This window comes from Thamnophis sirtalis, unplaced genomic scaffold (assembly GCF_051295495.1).
Source record: "Thamnophis sirtalis isolate CommonGarterSnake01/CBP01778 unplaced genomic scaffold, rThaSir2_p1.2 scaffold_10, whole genome shotgun sequence".
In the NCBI taxonomy this organism is placed as follows: domain Eukaryota; kingdom Metazoa; phylum Chordata; class Lepidosauria; order Squamata; family Natricidae; genus Thamnophis; species Thamnophis sirtalis.
Window position 1 is genome coordinate 25,104,980 of NW_028261390.1, and position 16,958 is coordinate 25,121,937.

Consider the following 16,958-nt stretch of genomic DNA (forward strand, 5'->3'; position numbering starts at 1 on the left):
GCCACTCTTCATCAAAAGCTTGTATCTTTTAAGGGGCTACTAAGTCTTTTTAATCAGTATGTTGGCAAAAAATAACAGTGTAACCAGATGGTAACCAGCTCCAGATAATATATTAGTTCTCTTTATTTGCACTGGAAGAGGAAGTGCCTAGGAGAGTTGTTTGGAATCTGTGTTCTATATACATACATTTTCCATAATTTATAAATCTAGTTTTTTTACAGGTATTGGCTATACTATAGTTTTATATATGAAGAATAGGTTTCCCTGAGTTCAAAGATATAATGTAGCATTATACTTGTAGACTAATGCCAGAATTAGAAGACTAGGAAATAAGCAACTAAAGTTTAGGCTACTAGCCCTTAAGTATTATTTGTATGAGGCTAACTGATCTGGCTATGAAAATCTTTACAGCCATTACGTGGGAACATGCACATGTATACAAATATAAGAATACAATACAAGTAATAGGTTCCCATTGGCTCAATGAGATTTGCCATTTAGTATGCTAGTAAAGGGATGCTTTAGGGGCAACAGTCTGGTAGCTGGTACATGATTGCCAGTTTCATGTGAGATCAGTAAGGACACTTTAACTATGGTATGATGGACATGTCAAAGAATATAAATTCTTTGCTTCAAAGGAAAGGAAATAAACTATGCAGACAGTGACCCATTTTTCAAGAGTAGTTAGAAATAATTACCATACTGTCTATTGATGGCATTATTATTAGATTTAATATCTCTTCTTTAAAGTAATGTTAGAAAGTATTACTTCAAATGAATAATAGTAGAAGCTTAGAACCAATTTTCAATGGAGGTAATTGGAAGTCATCAATAACTGAGCTTGGGATAAACATAACAAAAACTAAAAAAAAGTAATAAATAATAATATGATTTACCTGTATCCAGAAAGTCATGGGAACATAAAGTGGAAAAAGTTAATTGAAAATGAGAAGGTGAAGATCTTGTGGGACTTTCAAATACAAATGGATCATCATTTGGAGCACAAACCACCATATATCACGATTGTAGAGGGCCGAAGTGTACAGTTTATTGATATCGCTGTTCCTGGAGATGCCAGAGTCGAAGAAAAAGAACTAGAAAAAATAATGAAATATCGCAACCTGGCCATCGAAACTACACGACTATGGATGAAGCATGTAACAGTGATACCCATTGTCATTGGGGCACTTGGCACCATGTCCAAGAATTTTACAATATACATCAACAAATTGCAGCTTCCTGCAACAACACCAGCGGAACTGCAAAAAACTGCGCTACTTGGAACATCTTCTATTTTAAGAAGCTACTTGGTTGATACCTAGGACGCTGGCAGCAAACAGTATCAACCATTAGCACCAGTAATTGGTATTTGTAGGTTCAGTTGGCTGAGTTTCATGTTTAATGAATAAAGTAAATAATAATAATAATAATAATAATAATAATAATAATAATAATAATAATCCCTGGACATCCGTCGACAAGTGGGCTACAAGTGGACCAGGCAACAAAATGACAAAAATATAGTGCAGATGAAAACCGTGCCATAATGGCCTGTTACTACAACTCAGAGCCAGAAAAAAGAGGCTATTTAAAGCGAATGTATGAATTATGGAAACAACAATATCCAGATTCAAATGTTAGTGAACAACGACTAGCAGATCAAAGGCGATTTATTATACGGAATAAAGTGTTTAGTGAAGTTGAACATGAGGAAATTCAGGCAAATTGCAAAACCCAAAAAACAATATCACAAGCGGAAATAACTGATATTCAAGACACAACTAAAGACATTATAGTAGAACTCCCAGAAGAAGCTCTTGGGGAGGAAATAACATCACCACCACTAGAACCAGTTATCACTGAACCAACTGATGAACTAACTCAAAAACAAAAAGAATTGAAGGATAAGATCATGGAGCATTTTCTGCTTAATGAGGAAAGGCAACGTTTACCATCACTAAAAACTGTGCCGAAGAAAATTTTGGCCCCTATCATGAAAATGGTTAATGCAGTGTTTTCAACAATTGAACCGGGATCCATCTTGGAAACAAACCAGTTAATGTACAGCGCAGCTGTAACAGTCACTAATGAACTAGGCATTAAAATTAAAGTACCTAGTCACACAACAGAAAAAGCATCAAAGCCAAAGTGGAAAATCCGTTTAGAACAAAAAATAAAAAAATTAAGGGCAGATGCTAGTAACTTAAAGAACATGCATGAGCAACGGCTTAAAAACAACAAAATCATAGATCGGCTAATCAGGAGATATAGATTGGATACAAGAAACATCAATGAAGCTGTAGAGATTGTAAAACAGCAGATAACAGCAACAGCTAGAAAAATTGAAAGATATGAGGCACGAATCATCCAATATAAACAAAATCAGCAATTTCGATCAGACCAACGGCGTTTTTATCAAAGTCTTAATGTAAATGGTGACACCAAAAGTGAAAAACCAGAAAAACAGGCCACAGTTGAATTCTGGAAAGAATTGTGGGAAAATGCAAAGGACTACAACAAGGAAGCAAAGTGGATACATGACTTTGAGAAAAGCATTAGCAACAAACAAATGCAAGTATTAGAAATAACAACTGAGATGGTCAAAAATCGAGTTAAAAGGTAAAGAATTGGACATCACCTGGAAAGGACCAATTACATGGTTTCTGGCTCAAATATCTGACCAGTTTACATGCAATATTGGCCAGGCAACTGAATGAAATTTTACAAAAGGGCCAAATTGATGAATGGTTGACAACTGGAAAAACATACTTGATTCAGAAAGATCCAACTAAAGGAACAACACCTGAAAACTATAGACCAATAACATGCTTGCCAACAACCTTCAAATTACTCACAGGCATTATTGCAGATAACATGATGGATTATTTGGAAACAAACAACATCTTGCCAGTAGAGCAAAAAGGCAACAAAAGAAGGAGCAGAGGCACAAAAGATCAGCTTCTAATTGATAAAATGATATTAGAAAATTGTAAGAACAGAAAAACGAACTTGAATATGGTCTGGATTGATTACAAAAAGGCATTTGACTCACTGCCACATAGTTGGATCATAAAATGCTTAGAAACAACTGGCATTAGCAAAAATATTACATCCTTTACTGAAAAGGCAATGAAACAATGGAGAACTGAGTTGGCAGTAGGGAATGAGAGCTACGGAATGGTTAACATCAAGCGAGGAATTTTCCAGGGTGATTCACTTTCACCTCTTCTCTTCATCATCGCAATGATCCCACTATCAGTAATCTTAAAAAAAATGAAATTAGGCTACCAAACAGCCAAAAAAGCTGAAAAAAATTCGCATTTACTATATATGGATGATTTGAAACTCTATGGAAAGTCAGAAATAGAAATCCAATCATTGACAAATACAGTCCGAGTATTCAGCACCGATATTTCAATGCAGTTTGGCATGGAAAAATGTGCCACTGTATCCATAAAAAGGGGCAAAATCACTGCATCTGAGGGAATTGAAATGCCCAATGGCCAACTAATTAAATGCAAAGAAAATGAAGCCTACAAATACTTAGGCATTCTGCAGTTGGATAACATCAAGCATGGAGAAGTAAAAACTATTGTCAGACGAGAGTACACCAACAGAGTTAGGAAAATTTTGAAATCTAAATTGAATGGTGGAAATACAATCAAGGCCATAAATACCTGGGCAATACCAGTTATAAGATACACAGCTGGCATAGTTAACTGGACACAAACTGATTTGGACCTTTTGGACCGAAAAACCAGAAAACTAATGACAATGCACTACAGTTTACATCCACGTGGTGATACTGATAGACTATATCTGCCCCGAAAATCAGGTGGCAGAGGATTATTACAAGTGAAGCAAACAGTTGAAGAAGAAAAACATGCACTGGCTGATTATTTAAAAGAAAGTCAAGAACATCTATTAATCGAAGTAAAGAACAAAAATCTACTGAAGGCCCAACAGACAAAACAAGAATACAGAAAAGATGTGATAAAATCAAGAATGGAGAGTTTGCAGAACAAAGCACTGCATGGTCAATTTCTGGAAAAAATAAAAGATAAAGTGGACAGGGAACAAACTTGGTTATGGTTAAAAACAGGTACATTAAAGAAAGAAACAGAGTCACTAATCCTGGCTGCGCAAGAACAAGCTATCCGCACAAATGCCATTAAGGCCAAAATCGAAAAATCCTCTGATGATGCCAAATGCAGACTTTGCAAAGAAGCTGACGAAACTGTTGATCACATACTCAGCTGCTGTAAAAAAATCGCGCAGACTGATTATAAATTGCGGCACAATTCAGTAGCACAAATGATCCATTGGAATTTGTGCAAAAATTATAATATTAAAACAGCAACAAACTGGTGGGAACATCAGCCTGAAAAAGTCACAGAAAATCAGATGGTCAAGATCTTGTGGGATTTCCGTATACAAACCGACAAAATACTGGCGCATAATACACCAGACATCACACTGGTTGAGAAAAATAAGGTCACAATCATAGACATCGCAATACCAGGTGATAGCAGGGTCGCCGAGAAGGAACATGAAAAAATCGCAAGATACCAGGACTTAAAAATCGAAATTCAACGGCTATGGCACAAACCAGCAGTGGTAATTCCAGTGGTAATTGGCACACTGGGTGCTATTCCAAAAGCACTGGAATTACATTTAAAACAGTTAAAAATTGACAAAATCACCATCAGTCAAATGCAAAAAGCCGCACTGCTTGGATCTGCACGCATATTACGAAAATACGTTACGACGTCCTAGGCCCCTGGGTGGGGCCCGACTAGTAACCAATGCCAAATCCGGCGAAACAACTGGCCGCTGTGATACAATTGTATAATAATAATAATAATAATAATTGACAAAATCACCATCAGTCAAATGCAAAAAGCTGCACTGCTTAGATCTGCACGCATATTACGAAAATATGTTACAACGTCCTAGGCCCCTGGGTGGGGCCCGACTAGTAACCAATGCCAAATCCGGCGAAACAACTGGCCGCTGTGATACAATTGTATAATAATAATAATAATAATAATAATAATAATATCCTCTGATGGTACCTTAACAGTTCCTAGGTCCTTGGTTAAGACTCGAGCTGTTGAGCTACCTACCAGCCCCAAAGGTTATGAATCTCACCAAAGATTAACCAAATAATAATAATAATAATTCCAAAAACTCCAAAGGACAGACTTGATTGATCAATAGGTCACGTTTTCTGCCATCAGTTTTCTATGTTTCTATTTTTCTTTCCACCAAGCTGAACATAGCTTACATGTTTGTTTATACTGACAACAGAAACCTGAGATGTTGCACTGGCTAATATTAGCTAGAAAGGAACTTCCATAGCTGAAGGTGGACTTGAACCAGATTATCCACACTCCAAACCTATCATTAGCTGTTGGGTATTATTACTACAGGTCCTCAATTTACAACCAATCACTTAGTGACTATTCAAAATTACAAAAAAAAGGCATTTATGGTCCAGATTTGAAGTTCCAACTATTGGGCTGCCTCTGCACCACAAAACCCAACTTCAGATATTTGGCAACACGGTTGCATTTACGGCTGTTTTTAGCATCCCACAGTTACATGACCACATTTTATTGTGGCTTTGCTGAATACCAGAATTTCCAGTTTTTGGCAAACCACATCCATGGTAAATCATTGGTTTGTTTAACAAATATGGTGTTTGCTTAACAATTGCTGCACGAAAAATTATCATAAAATCAGTCACATGACTGATTCATCTTATCATCATAAAACAATCCATTTTATGGGAGGCTCCTTTACTGTCATATGCCAAATTCACCTGTTCTTCATAGCTTTGGATCTTTGCATGATATACAATGCATGGTCTCTCGTGTTCTCTCCAATAATAAGCATATTTATAAAAATGATTGTCCTTCCCATTCTACATTCTCATTAACATTCAAAATACCCTATATCATTAAAATATTTCTATTAAAAACACAAAAAATGCCAATCCCAAACAGAAAAGCAGCACTACCACTGCAGAATAATTCAGTTATGATCTACCAAAAGCTTTAAAAAAAAACCCTCACTTCATTTAATATTTAAGGAAGCTAAGGAAAATATCAAGCAAGCACATCGGCTGTTCCAACAGATGCTTTTTACGTGCTTCTGCACTGCAACTCAGTGACACAGTCATATGGGAGCAATATTTTAATAATTCCAACTTACTGGGTAAGCATGACTCTCTACTTTTTCTAGAATACAGTACATATTGTGGGTATTGTAAAGTACAAAGTAAAATACTCTAAAATCCCATATTCTGTATGAATGACAATAATCAAAGCTGGAACCATACTATCCAGAATATGTTAAATCAAGGGTATCAAATTCAATTTCATTGAGGGTCGCATCAGGGTTGTTTGACCTCAGGGGACCGGGTGGGTGTGGCCAGCTTGACATCACTCATGTTTGGGGCGTCTCTGGTGGCCTGAGCACTCTGCCAGTGAATACAGGCTCTTGAGCTCAGTTTTCAGCTGCAACGGCCTCCTGCAACCCTGCCTGCCGGGCATTGAGTCTGACACCCCTGTGTTAAATGGCAACTCTCCTCTATGTATTTGATTCTCACTAACCTGAAACAGCGTGAAATCACAATAGTATTTTATTAGGGCTGTGCATACTTTGAAAAATGTCCAGAGAAGTATTTCAGGCTTCATACAAGCCCACCTCCTATCTTCTACTCATCACAAAATATGCATCATTTTTCAGACTTATTTGAAATGCCAACAGAAACACCACTGTTTTAATGATTCATGTTATTAAAGTAGCATATTTTCAATGTGATATTTAAAATAGTGACCTAGTGTTCTGCTCACACTTGTACTTCTGATTCATTTTTAAAGTACGCATTGCTCTGTAAATTACTTTTATTAAATTGAAAAAAATATCTTGCCAAAACCTATGTTCCATCAGGTCTTTCAATTTCATATCACAGAATACAGCATATCTAGTAAGACAGTAAGCAAAAAGATAATAGCCAATCTCTCTATTTTTGCAATAGCAAGTCATCTATTAGAATTCACATTTTTATTATGCCAGGTACGTTTAAGAGATAATCCCATTTTTTTAAAGGTAACTGGACTTTTCCTTGAAGACATTTCATTTCTCATCCAAGAAGCTTCTTCTGTTCTTCTTCAGGGAAAAAAAAGGAACTCTGGTTACCTTCTAGGCAAAAAACACCTTTGAGACAACCATGACCTGGATGTCTGAGAATCTCCATAGATATTTAAGAGATAAAAAAAATTAAAAAATTCATAAAATGTTTTTACAATCAAATCCAAGCTATTTAAATCAGGGAATGTTTCATAAGCCATTTTTCTAACAAATGAAAATGAAACATGCATGCTCAGACACATATTCACATACAATACTGCAAGGATAAGATAAATACAATGAATATGTAGTTCATTTTTATTCTTGAAAGTCTGGAAAGCATTGCCCACAATTAGCTTGGTAAGTTGTGGCTGACAGGAGGTGAGTTTTCAAACTGGTACTATGACATACTGCCCAAATTTGGACTTCCTTCTTGTAAAAAAAAGTGTTTTTGTGTTTTAAAAAAAGCATAGGCACTTTCAGCTTCCAAGAATGTGGGTTTCTATCCAGTTGTGTGGGAGATTAGGTTTAAAACCAGGCAGGATTATTGGAAGATTCAAGAGATGAATACTGTGGGATGTAAAGTCCTGTGAGATCAGTGTTGAACAGAAGAATATCTTACAGTTGCTGCTGAAAATGGGAAATTGGAAGAAAACCTTAACTCATGACATTAGTAGGAATTCTTTAATTTGGTGCTTCTACTCCTTGAAAAAATGTATGCATACATTTTGTGAGGGAGCTTCATAGAGCTATTCTAGAGATATTGGAGCCCTTTTCTAATCTAGTCTTCTGGAGGATGCTATGGGAGAACACATTGTTCACAGGATACTAAATTGGGGCATCAGATTTTTGCAGTGTTATCTCTCTGTACAAGGAAAGTTCAAAACAACTCCATGCCTAAAACTGCTTTCTAATTCATCATCTCCAATACAACATATATTTGGAATCATTCATGATTCACTAGAGACCAACTCTTCTAGAGGTAAATGAAAACCAGAATGGTACAACTTGCTGTGGCCAATTTGCCCTGGCCAACTCACCACAGCACATTCGCCACAGCCAACTCACGTGGCCAACTTTCCCAGACAATTCACCACAGGACAATAGAACAGTTCAATTTAATTATTTAAAATAATTTAAAAATTATTTTAATTTTTGTCATTCACATTTCATTTTGTCCCTCCTTTTGCATCCTTTAATGATTCTGTTCCAGCATTTCTTGTCCCATGGAGAGTGGTCTTTCAATATATGATTTACAATTGTATTTATTTCTATTTTAAAATGTTTTAAACAACTCCCCCCCCCCCGGGCACGCGCATAAAAAATAGCACAAGACAGAACAATGGCAATGAAAAAAAATCTGAAGGGCAACAAAAAAAAAAGGCTATTGGTTATTTTTATCAAAAGCCCTAATGAAGAATCAGTTATTCAGCAGTAGGGTGAGGACCATTTGAACGGGGGCGGGGGGTGTAATTTCACTCCAAAGGGTAGATGCTATTGCAGAGAAGGCATGCTTCCAGGGTCCTGACAGATTGTATTGTTTAATCAACAGAATCCAGAGCACACCAACTCTGCTAGATTGAACTAGCCAGGCAGATACAATGGGACACAGATAATCTGTCAAGTAACCAGGATATAAGCTATATAGTTCTTTATGGGTGGCCACCAGCATCTTGGATCACATTTGAAAGCAAATTGGCAACCAGTGCAACTCACAAAACAGATATTTTACACAGGCCTACTGAGATATGCCCATTGCTGCTTGTGCTGCTGCAGTCTGTAGTAATTGAAGCTTCGGGGTGGTGGGGGTGGTACACACAATGCACAATGTAGTAGTCAAGCCATGAGGTGCCCAGGGCATGAGTAACTGTTTGAAGAGCTCTCTAATCTAGAAAGAGTACAATTGGCATACCAGTTGAAGTTGGTCAAAAATATTTCTGGCTACAGCTGGCATCTCCTTACTGAGCAGGAACTGTTTCCAGGAGAACTTCCAATTCTACACTATATTCAAATGCGGAAGTGCAATCCCAGATAAGGATGGGAATTTAGAATATTCCCAGATCTTGCAGACCTAACCACTATGACTATCAGGATTTCCGTGAGCACCAAACTGAACCTTTATAGTGTGGTTTGAAATATGCTGCTTTTTAAGCTGGATCACTGCAAAGCAGATCTATTTATTTATCAGTTGTTTAACTTATGGGTTACTTTAGGCAAGGAATATGAATACAAATAATTTCATAATGGAAAGCATAAAGTGTGCCAGGACCCTACATCGTATCTCAATAGTGCTAAAAATGACTTCTGAACATTTCAGGAAAAAAACAACAGTGATTTATTTTTCTTTTGAGATTTCTTGTTGGATGATCAAGGATATATATATATATACATACATACATACATACATACACACACACACACACACACACATACATACATACATATATACACACACATATATATATATACATATATACATACATACATACATATACATATACACACACAGAGACAATACAAACACAGAAACAGAAAAAAGCAGTTGGATCTTGAAAATGAGGTACCCTTAGTGGACCTGTTTCAAAACTCTTTGCCATTTTTTAAGCTATTATCAAAATGGCTTTTACATTTTCACAACTTTTGGCAGCCACTGATTGAAAACATTCTGAAATATGGCTGGTAACCATACTATACAGTTGATATTTATGTGAAAGAGACATCCAAGTCCTAATTACTTCTGGTAAAAGGAGATGATTAGCTGATCGTCGATACGTGTGTGAATCATTTCACTAATGAAATAGTAAATTTGTAACGAAGCATAAAGTTCTGGACTAGAATACTATTATATAGTTAATACTAGTTTATATATGCATTGCATAAATCTAGTCCATACCTCATTCTTATGCCTCCAGTGCTAACTCAGGTTGTAGAAATTACACCATCTATGGGCAAATGGTTACCTTGTCTATTTCAATCCCTCAAAATATACATTGGGTGAGTCTGAAAAAGATGTAGGTGTGTCTCTAAGTTGAATGAACCTTCCACACTTCATATAATCCTTCTCTCAACAAAATACTGATTCATACTTTGTACACAATGGTTGCAATGAAACTGATGATATACATCTTAGCAGCTGAGTAGTCCAAACTCCTGCTTTAAAAAAAGTCTGTTGCTTATCCTTGAAATGTGTAATTAAAGCTTGTTCTTAATTCTTCCATATGGTGTATTAGACGGATAACGCCATCCAATTCTTACACCATTTTAAGAAAAATATTAATGAACTGAAAATATCCAGTGAAAAAAGCCAAGATTATAAGGGGAAGAAACCTGACAAGGAATGGTTGGGTGATTGAATATGTTTAGACTATAAAGAAAAGGCTACACTGAGACAGGATAGCTGTCATCAGGTATGTAAAAGAGACAAGGAATAATTGTTCAGTTTTTACAGAAGGTAGGGCAAGAAATAATAAGACTGAATTACGAAGAATAGAGTTTACTTGCACATTTTGAATAGTAACAATTAATGAAAGAGCAGGTAGATTACTGCATTACTTCATTGGAATTATTTAAACAGAAGCTGGAGAAGCTTGGAGAAGCTGTAATGGGAATTCCTGCACTGAGGAGCTGTTAGATTAAATATCTATAAGCCTTCCATGTCTTATATTCTATGAGTCACAAACTTCACAAAAATTTCTACTCATTTAGTGGTTAGCTGTCAAATAATAATTTTACTCTCCATGTTTCCCCCAAAATAAGACATGGTCTTATATTTTTTAACCACCAAGAAAGGCACCAGGTCTTATTTTTCATTGACACACCTCGCGGTGGCAGCACCAACAGCCCCACCCATCAGGAGCCTGCTGCTGGCCCACTTCTTCTGCAGCTGCTTGATGCTGCATGCATGTGTCGCTCCCCACCTCTGGCATGTGGCTGCAGCAGAAGTGGGCCAGCAAGGCAGGTGTCAAGGTGTGCGAGGCCTGGATGCAACTGTCTGAAGTTAAGTAGGACAGCTCCACCCCACCATCCCTACCCTAGCTTGATTTTTACCCATGTGCTTGCCCCACCCTGTGCACCCTGGAGTGGGCAGGGTCTTAACTAGTGCTTATTTTGTGAGTAGGGATTCTATTAGGCCCACGCGTAAAAATCAAGCTAGGGCTTATTTTCGGGAAAACATGGTATACTTTTTGTACCTTACTGTTTCACTTGTTAACCCACTGAGTAAAACCCAAGTTCCAATATATTTCATTCAGATAGCTCCAGTAAATATGGTCTGTAACTCTTAATTCATCATTATGTCCAATCTTTTTTTACTATTTATTTGTGCCAATCTTACCCTTTACTTTATTCTATTTATTGACTTTAATTCTTTATTCAGTCAGTCTTAATTTTTAAAAACCTTAAAATGGACATGGCACTTTTTCTTCAATAAGGTATTTGATGTATGCTACAGAAGGTGTTAGTTGCCTTTGTGTTAAGAATATACCTTGAAAACTGTCAGGAGATTAAATCCTTTGCAAACATCACATGTTTAATACAAACAAAAGGCAAATATTGGTTAATAAATGCATTTCATAATCCCTTAACTCTTTATATATGCAGTATAACTCATAACACATTTCATCTACACTCACATACTATTTATAAAAATGTTAACACTAGTTCATTGAGGTGACATGATATTGGTAACCTGTTTTGAAAAGGTTAGACAGCCTAATTTTAAGGCTGACACAATCTAAACACACTATGTCTAGCCATCAAAGGCCAACATTCCTCATATTAAGTTCATTGTGCTAGATAAATAAATGAAATTTAGATCAAGACCAAACTAGATATATAACATGCCTGGACCTGCTGCAAGCTAATCTTGACATCTAAAGAAAAAAATTATACAGAGAACTGGGCAAAATTAAAAATAGGCAAAAGTCCGCATATAGTGCATGTTTAAGAAAATGATATACAAAGATACATCATAGTAAGGAAAACTGCAAAAATTATATATTTGGAACAGGCACACCAAAGTAAATAAGTTTGGGTAGTTTAGTTTAGGGTAATGTGATCAGAATCCATTCTAATTTATTGTAAATTAATTTATGAAAAAATTTGATTTTAAGATTATTCCATCTCAAAAAAAGATTCCAAAAATGGTTATAAGTTCATGCAAAAACTTGTGGTGCTTTTCAGCTCTTTCCTTGTCAACTATGGTTGTCAAATATTAGTGGAACAATATCAGATACTCTTGTCCCAACTAATGTCTTCATGACACAATATGTACCTATAATTACAATATGTACATTTCTATCCAAGGGCCTCATTCCAAAATCAACAAGGTCATGAGAATAAATATTTAATAAAACATTCCATGTGCAAAATTAATTGGTCCACATCTACATACAAACATGTAAACCATTCCTTCTGTACAGATACAAGGAAAGTGTAATCAAGACAAACAAGCAGACCAACTGAAAATCTGACCTCAGCAAGCACAAAGCTGTGCTTACTAACTTTGATATTAATTCTGTTAAATTCATTTAGACTTACTCTTTGGCTAAGTACATATAGGCTGCTATGCCCTGGTTAGTTCTATTTACATAAAGTCGTCTTTTGCAGTTTCAAGTTATGAACTTCCACCGCTATGAACAAAGCTGTCTGCCAATCCAACCTAGAAGGTCCTAGAACAGCCCCACCCGAACTTTTTGGCACCAGGGACTGCTTCCTTGGGGAGACGATTTTCCGTGGACCGGAGGGGGCGTGGTTTCACTTGCTACCTGCATCCCACGGATGATGCTTTGCTTGTTTCTACAGCCCAGTTGCTGGCATGCCAAAGACCACTGTGGGTATACAGACTGGGGGTTGGGAACCTCTGACCTAGAAGACAGAAAAAAATAGTTTACGCTGCACTGCACATACATTGATTGTTTTAAAATTGACTTATGAACAGCCTGTTGGAATGCAACCTGTTTTTAAGTAAAAAATTGTATTCCATGTAATCTGCAATGAAAATTAAGGGAGTGAAGGGATCCTAAGGCTACTTAATTATTTTGAACTTTCTATTTAAAACAGAAATGAGTTAACCAGTAAGAGCTAGTGCTAAATGCTAAGAACAAAGAAATGCTTTCATGCTCACCTTACAATAAGTTCCAATGAATTATGTGGCTCTTCCTCCATGCATAGGTAAGCATGCCTGGCAGGCATAGATCTTGTAGTTGTATTTTGTCAGAACACTATTGTCATTCTCATTATGTACAAAGTGGGGGTTTTCTTCTTCCTCATTTGTGTGGACTTTCATTTTGTGTATAAGTGATTGTCAGCAAGAGATAAAAATATTTTTATCTTTTAACTTCAGCAAGGGTCTAAACTGGCTTACTGAATCTGAATTGAAATAATACAAGCTAGAACAAAACAAAGCACAGAACTGGTGAAGTTGACAATGGGACCCAGAGTGGAGCTCCTGCAATTGCTATTGATGAAGAGGCTCATAGAAAAAAATAAGCTGAATTAAACTTAATCATATGTTAATATATTAAACATTTCCAGAGTTTTTAAAGCAACATTTTTCCTTCTTTGTTGTATATTTGTACCCTTGTATGAATAAATGGATTTGATGCTATAAATAAATGCTATGAGCTCTAACGAATAAGAACTGAAACCTTCAAGGTCTTCATCAAATGTCAGTAATAGGAAGCAAGCAAATTAATATCATTGTACATTCTTTTTTTCCACTAAACTATATTAATTGGCTTTCTTTAGATTTCACTTTTTAAAATAGTTCAGTATTATTCACTTCAATTTAACAAAACGGATAAAACAACCAGTCTATTTAATTATACAGCTGAAGTTGGCTTTTTTGAATTAAATATGTGGAAAAGATACTCAAGATAATATATTCAACTCAACTTCCAGGTAAAACACTTCGTATCATTAAAACCCTTTAATGCCTTTTAATTTTTCAAATAATTCTAGATAATTGAACAGTTTCCTGTCTTTTTTCATTGTTTTGTAAAGGACTAGCTTGTTACTTTTATCATGCAACTAGTACCACAGATTTTAAAGCACAGAGTCTGCAAATAACTTTTCTGTTTCAGACAATTATCAGTAAGATCAAAGTGTAAGAAAGCAATATGACTTCAGGGTTTTCAGATTTTATTAATTACAGTACTAGTAATGGTAGGAATGAAATACAATTTAAAATAAAAGCATCTTGAACAATATTAAGTTATAAGGCATCTTTTTTATTAAACACTTTCAATCAATATAGTCAAAATCTTCTGGTATACCAAATGTTTTGTCAATTTTGTTGTCTTCAAATCCAAACTTCCGTTTAGCCCAAGATTTTACAGCAAATATATTATCTGTAGATAAGGTAAATGAAAAACAATGGATATTAGGGCTTCAAGTGTTTGTAATGATAATCATAATAAAAGACCCTTAGTGCTTAAAGATAATTAACAGATCTACAAATTGTTATTCTGAGGCCCTTCCTCAGACATAAATCACCTATTTGGTCTAACAGTGATTATTTTGTGATTTCCAATTCTCATGTAGAAATGAGGCTAACAACTACACTGAAATCCCTTTCTGTGTATGAGACTTCAGCAGTAATAATTATCCAAAAGGCAACTGATTGCGTCATAGGCACAGGGCGAACAGTTCAGCACAAAATCTACTGAGCTACACACTTTACCTGAGGAGTTATATGTGATTGAAAAGTTATGTCTCTGGGGGTTTCTACACTGGCAAGCACCAGTTTTTCTTCCTGTTTATTTAGACTCTTATCTAGATTTTAACCAAAATTCAGGAATTTTAAAAAAGACACTAATCCTTCCCTCTCTCTACGCTGAAATAGAAGACTGAAATACTAATCTATTTGCCGACAACCCAATAGAATAAAATTATGAGCCTCTAGATTTTATAATGCTAACCTTGATTTGATTTTTCCTGTTGATTTAAGTGTCACAGTATTTCCTGCAAGGTATCTTGCATCCAATTTAGTATCAAACAGATACAAAAATTATAAAACTGATTATAACTTTGAAAGAATTGCACTTAATAAAGCTTGACTGTTCAAAAGAACTGGTCAAAGCAGTGAGGGAGAAAGGTTTTTGAGAAAGAGTACAATAAAATAGGGGTGCATATGTCATGAAGTGAAAAAGTAAGTATATGACGACATAAATAATATATTTAGCACACATTTTTTTCCAATTTAGTATAAGTTAATTTTACAACAGGAGTTACCCACATGACAATTGATACTAAACTGTTACAAAGAGATGGAAAATCACAAGGAAAGAAATCAAGTATTCTGTTTGCTTGCAAACAATGTTATTTTTTATCCTTCAGTTACTAGCAATTGAAATAGAAAATTCAAAAGAATAAATTCACACTATAGGGAAATTTTTTTAAAATAAAAATAAACCTTTAAGCTTTTCAAGACTTTAAAATAAAGTCTTGAAAAATAAAAAAAATGCCAAATGCAATCCTAAATACAAGTAGTCCTCATCTTAGAACAATTCATTTAGTAACTGTTCAAAGTTACAATGGCACTGAAAAAACACAACAGTTGAAGCATCCCCATGGTTACATGATCAAAATTCAGATGCTTAGCAACTGACTCATATTTATGATGGCTGCAGTGTTCCTGGAATCATATGATCACCTTCTAACAAAGTCAATGGGAAAGCAAGATTTAGTACGTACCAACTGTATTACTAACTTAAGAACTGCAATGATTTACTTAACAACTGTGGCAAGAAAGGTTGTAAAATGGGGCAAAACTCCTTAGCAACAAAAATTTGGGGTTCATTTATGGTCATAAGTCGAAGACTACCTAGTAAATGGCAATTCTATAATCAAAAGCATATTTCCCAGCTGGCTACTTCTAAACTTCTGCGGAAGAGTCTCTAAAAACTATTTCAATGAACTAGAAATTTCATATAGAAGACAATTCTTTTTATTTATGCAGTTTTATTGATTCATTTTAGGTAACATATGCAAATTTACTTCTCAGTGATAAAATTGATGATGCTGAAACATGATTAAGTACCAATAATTTTGGACTTGATTACACATGACTGTTCTTGGAAAACTGTCCCAATGTGGAATATGATTTAATATGATGTGATGAAATTGTAATTACAATGTAAAATTATATACCATTCATATCAACATTCACAATAATCTTACAATGAGCAAGCCAATTTATTGTGTCAGCTGCTTTGTATGATTACCATGAATCATATACTACTGTGCACTCTAATCCTTCAAATAAGTAACTTCAAATTAATTTACACATTTTACTGCTTTTCATTCAAATATTTGGTTAGTTTCTACCAACCAAAATTATTTGAAGATTACTTGAAGATTGTTACACTGAGTGTGTGTATGTGTGTAAAATGCTTAATACCCAAATAATAAGTGATACCTAGCAAAAATGTATAAGAACAAACAAAAATATTAAAACGTATGAATCAGAAATCACAAAAATTATATTACAAGTAATGGCAAACTTCACCAGTAATAGTTATTTAATGAGTTTTCAGCAATCTGTTGCCTCAAAAATAAATCAATTTTATGTAAATAATAATAATTACAATCTTAAGTTAAAGCTTGTATTTTTCCATGTATTTATTTTTGTTCACAAAAGAATGAATGCTGTAAAATAATATAATGCAGACACACCAGTCCATCTGTTGGTTGCTTCCTTAGCTATTTTATTTGCTTGACCTAAAAAGAAGAACAAATAAACAAATAAAATTCCATAGAAGCAATTCATTAGATCAATAGCTGAACAGACCCAAAAGAATAAAACTATATTTTCAAACTTA

At 35.2% G+C, this 16,958-nt stretch overlaps 1 protein-coding gene across 5 annotated transcripts in view; it reads right to left on the reverse strand.

The window, feature by feature from the left end:
• Positions 1–14,256: 14,256 nt before the first annotated feature.
• MND1 (meiotic nuclear divisions 1) overlaps positions 14,257–16,958 on the reverse strand; it is a 41,404-nt gene continuing 38,702 nt past the window's right edge. For all 5 annotated transcript variants that reach the window (XM_087724295.1, XM_087724296.1, XM_014069021.2 and 2 more), the window contains 2 exons: positions 16,813–16,857; positions 14,257–14,486 (listed from right to left, as the gene is read on the reverse strand). In XM_087724295.1, coding sequence (XP_087580421.1) covers positions 16,845–16,857 — 13 coding nt within the window. In that variant the 3' untranslated portion in view covers positions 14,257–14,486; positions 16,813–16,844. The remainder of the gene's footprint in view (positions 14,487–16,812; positions 16,858–16,958) is intronic.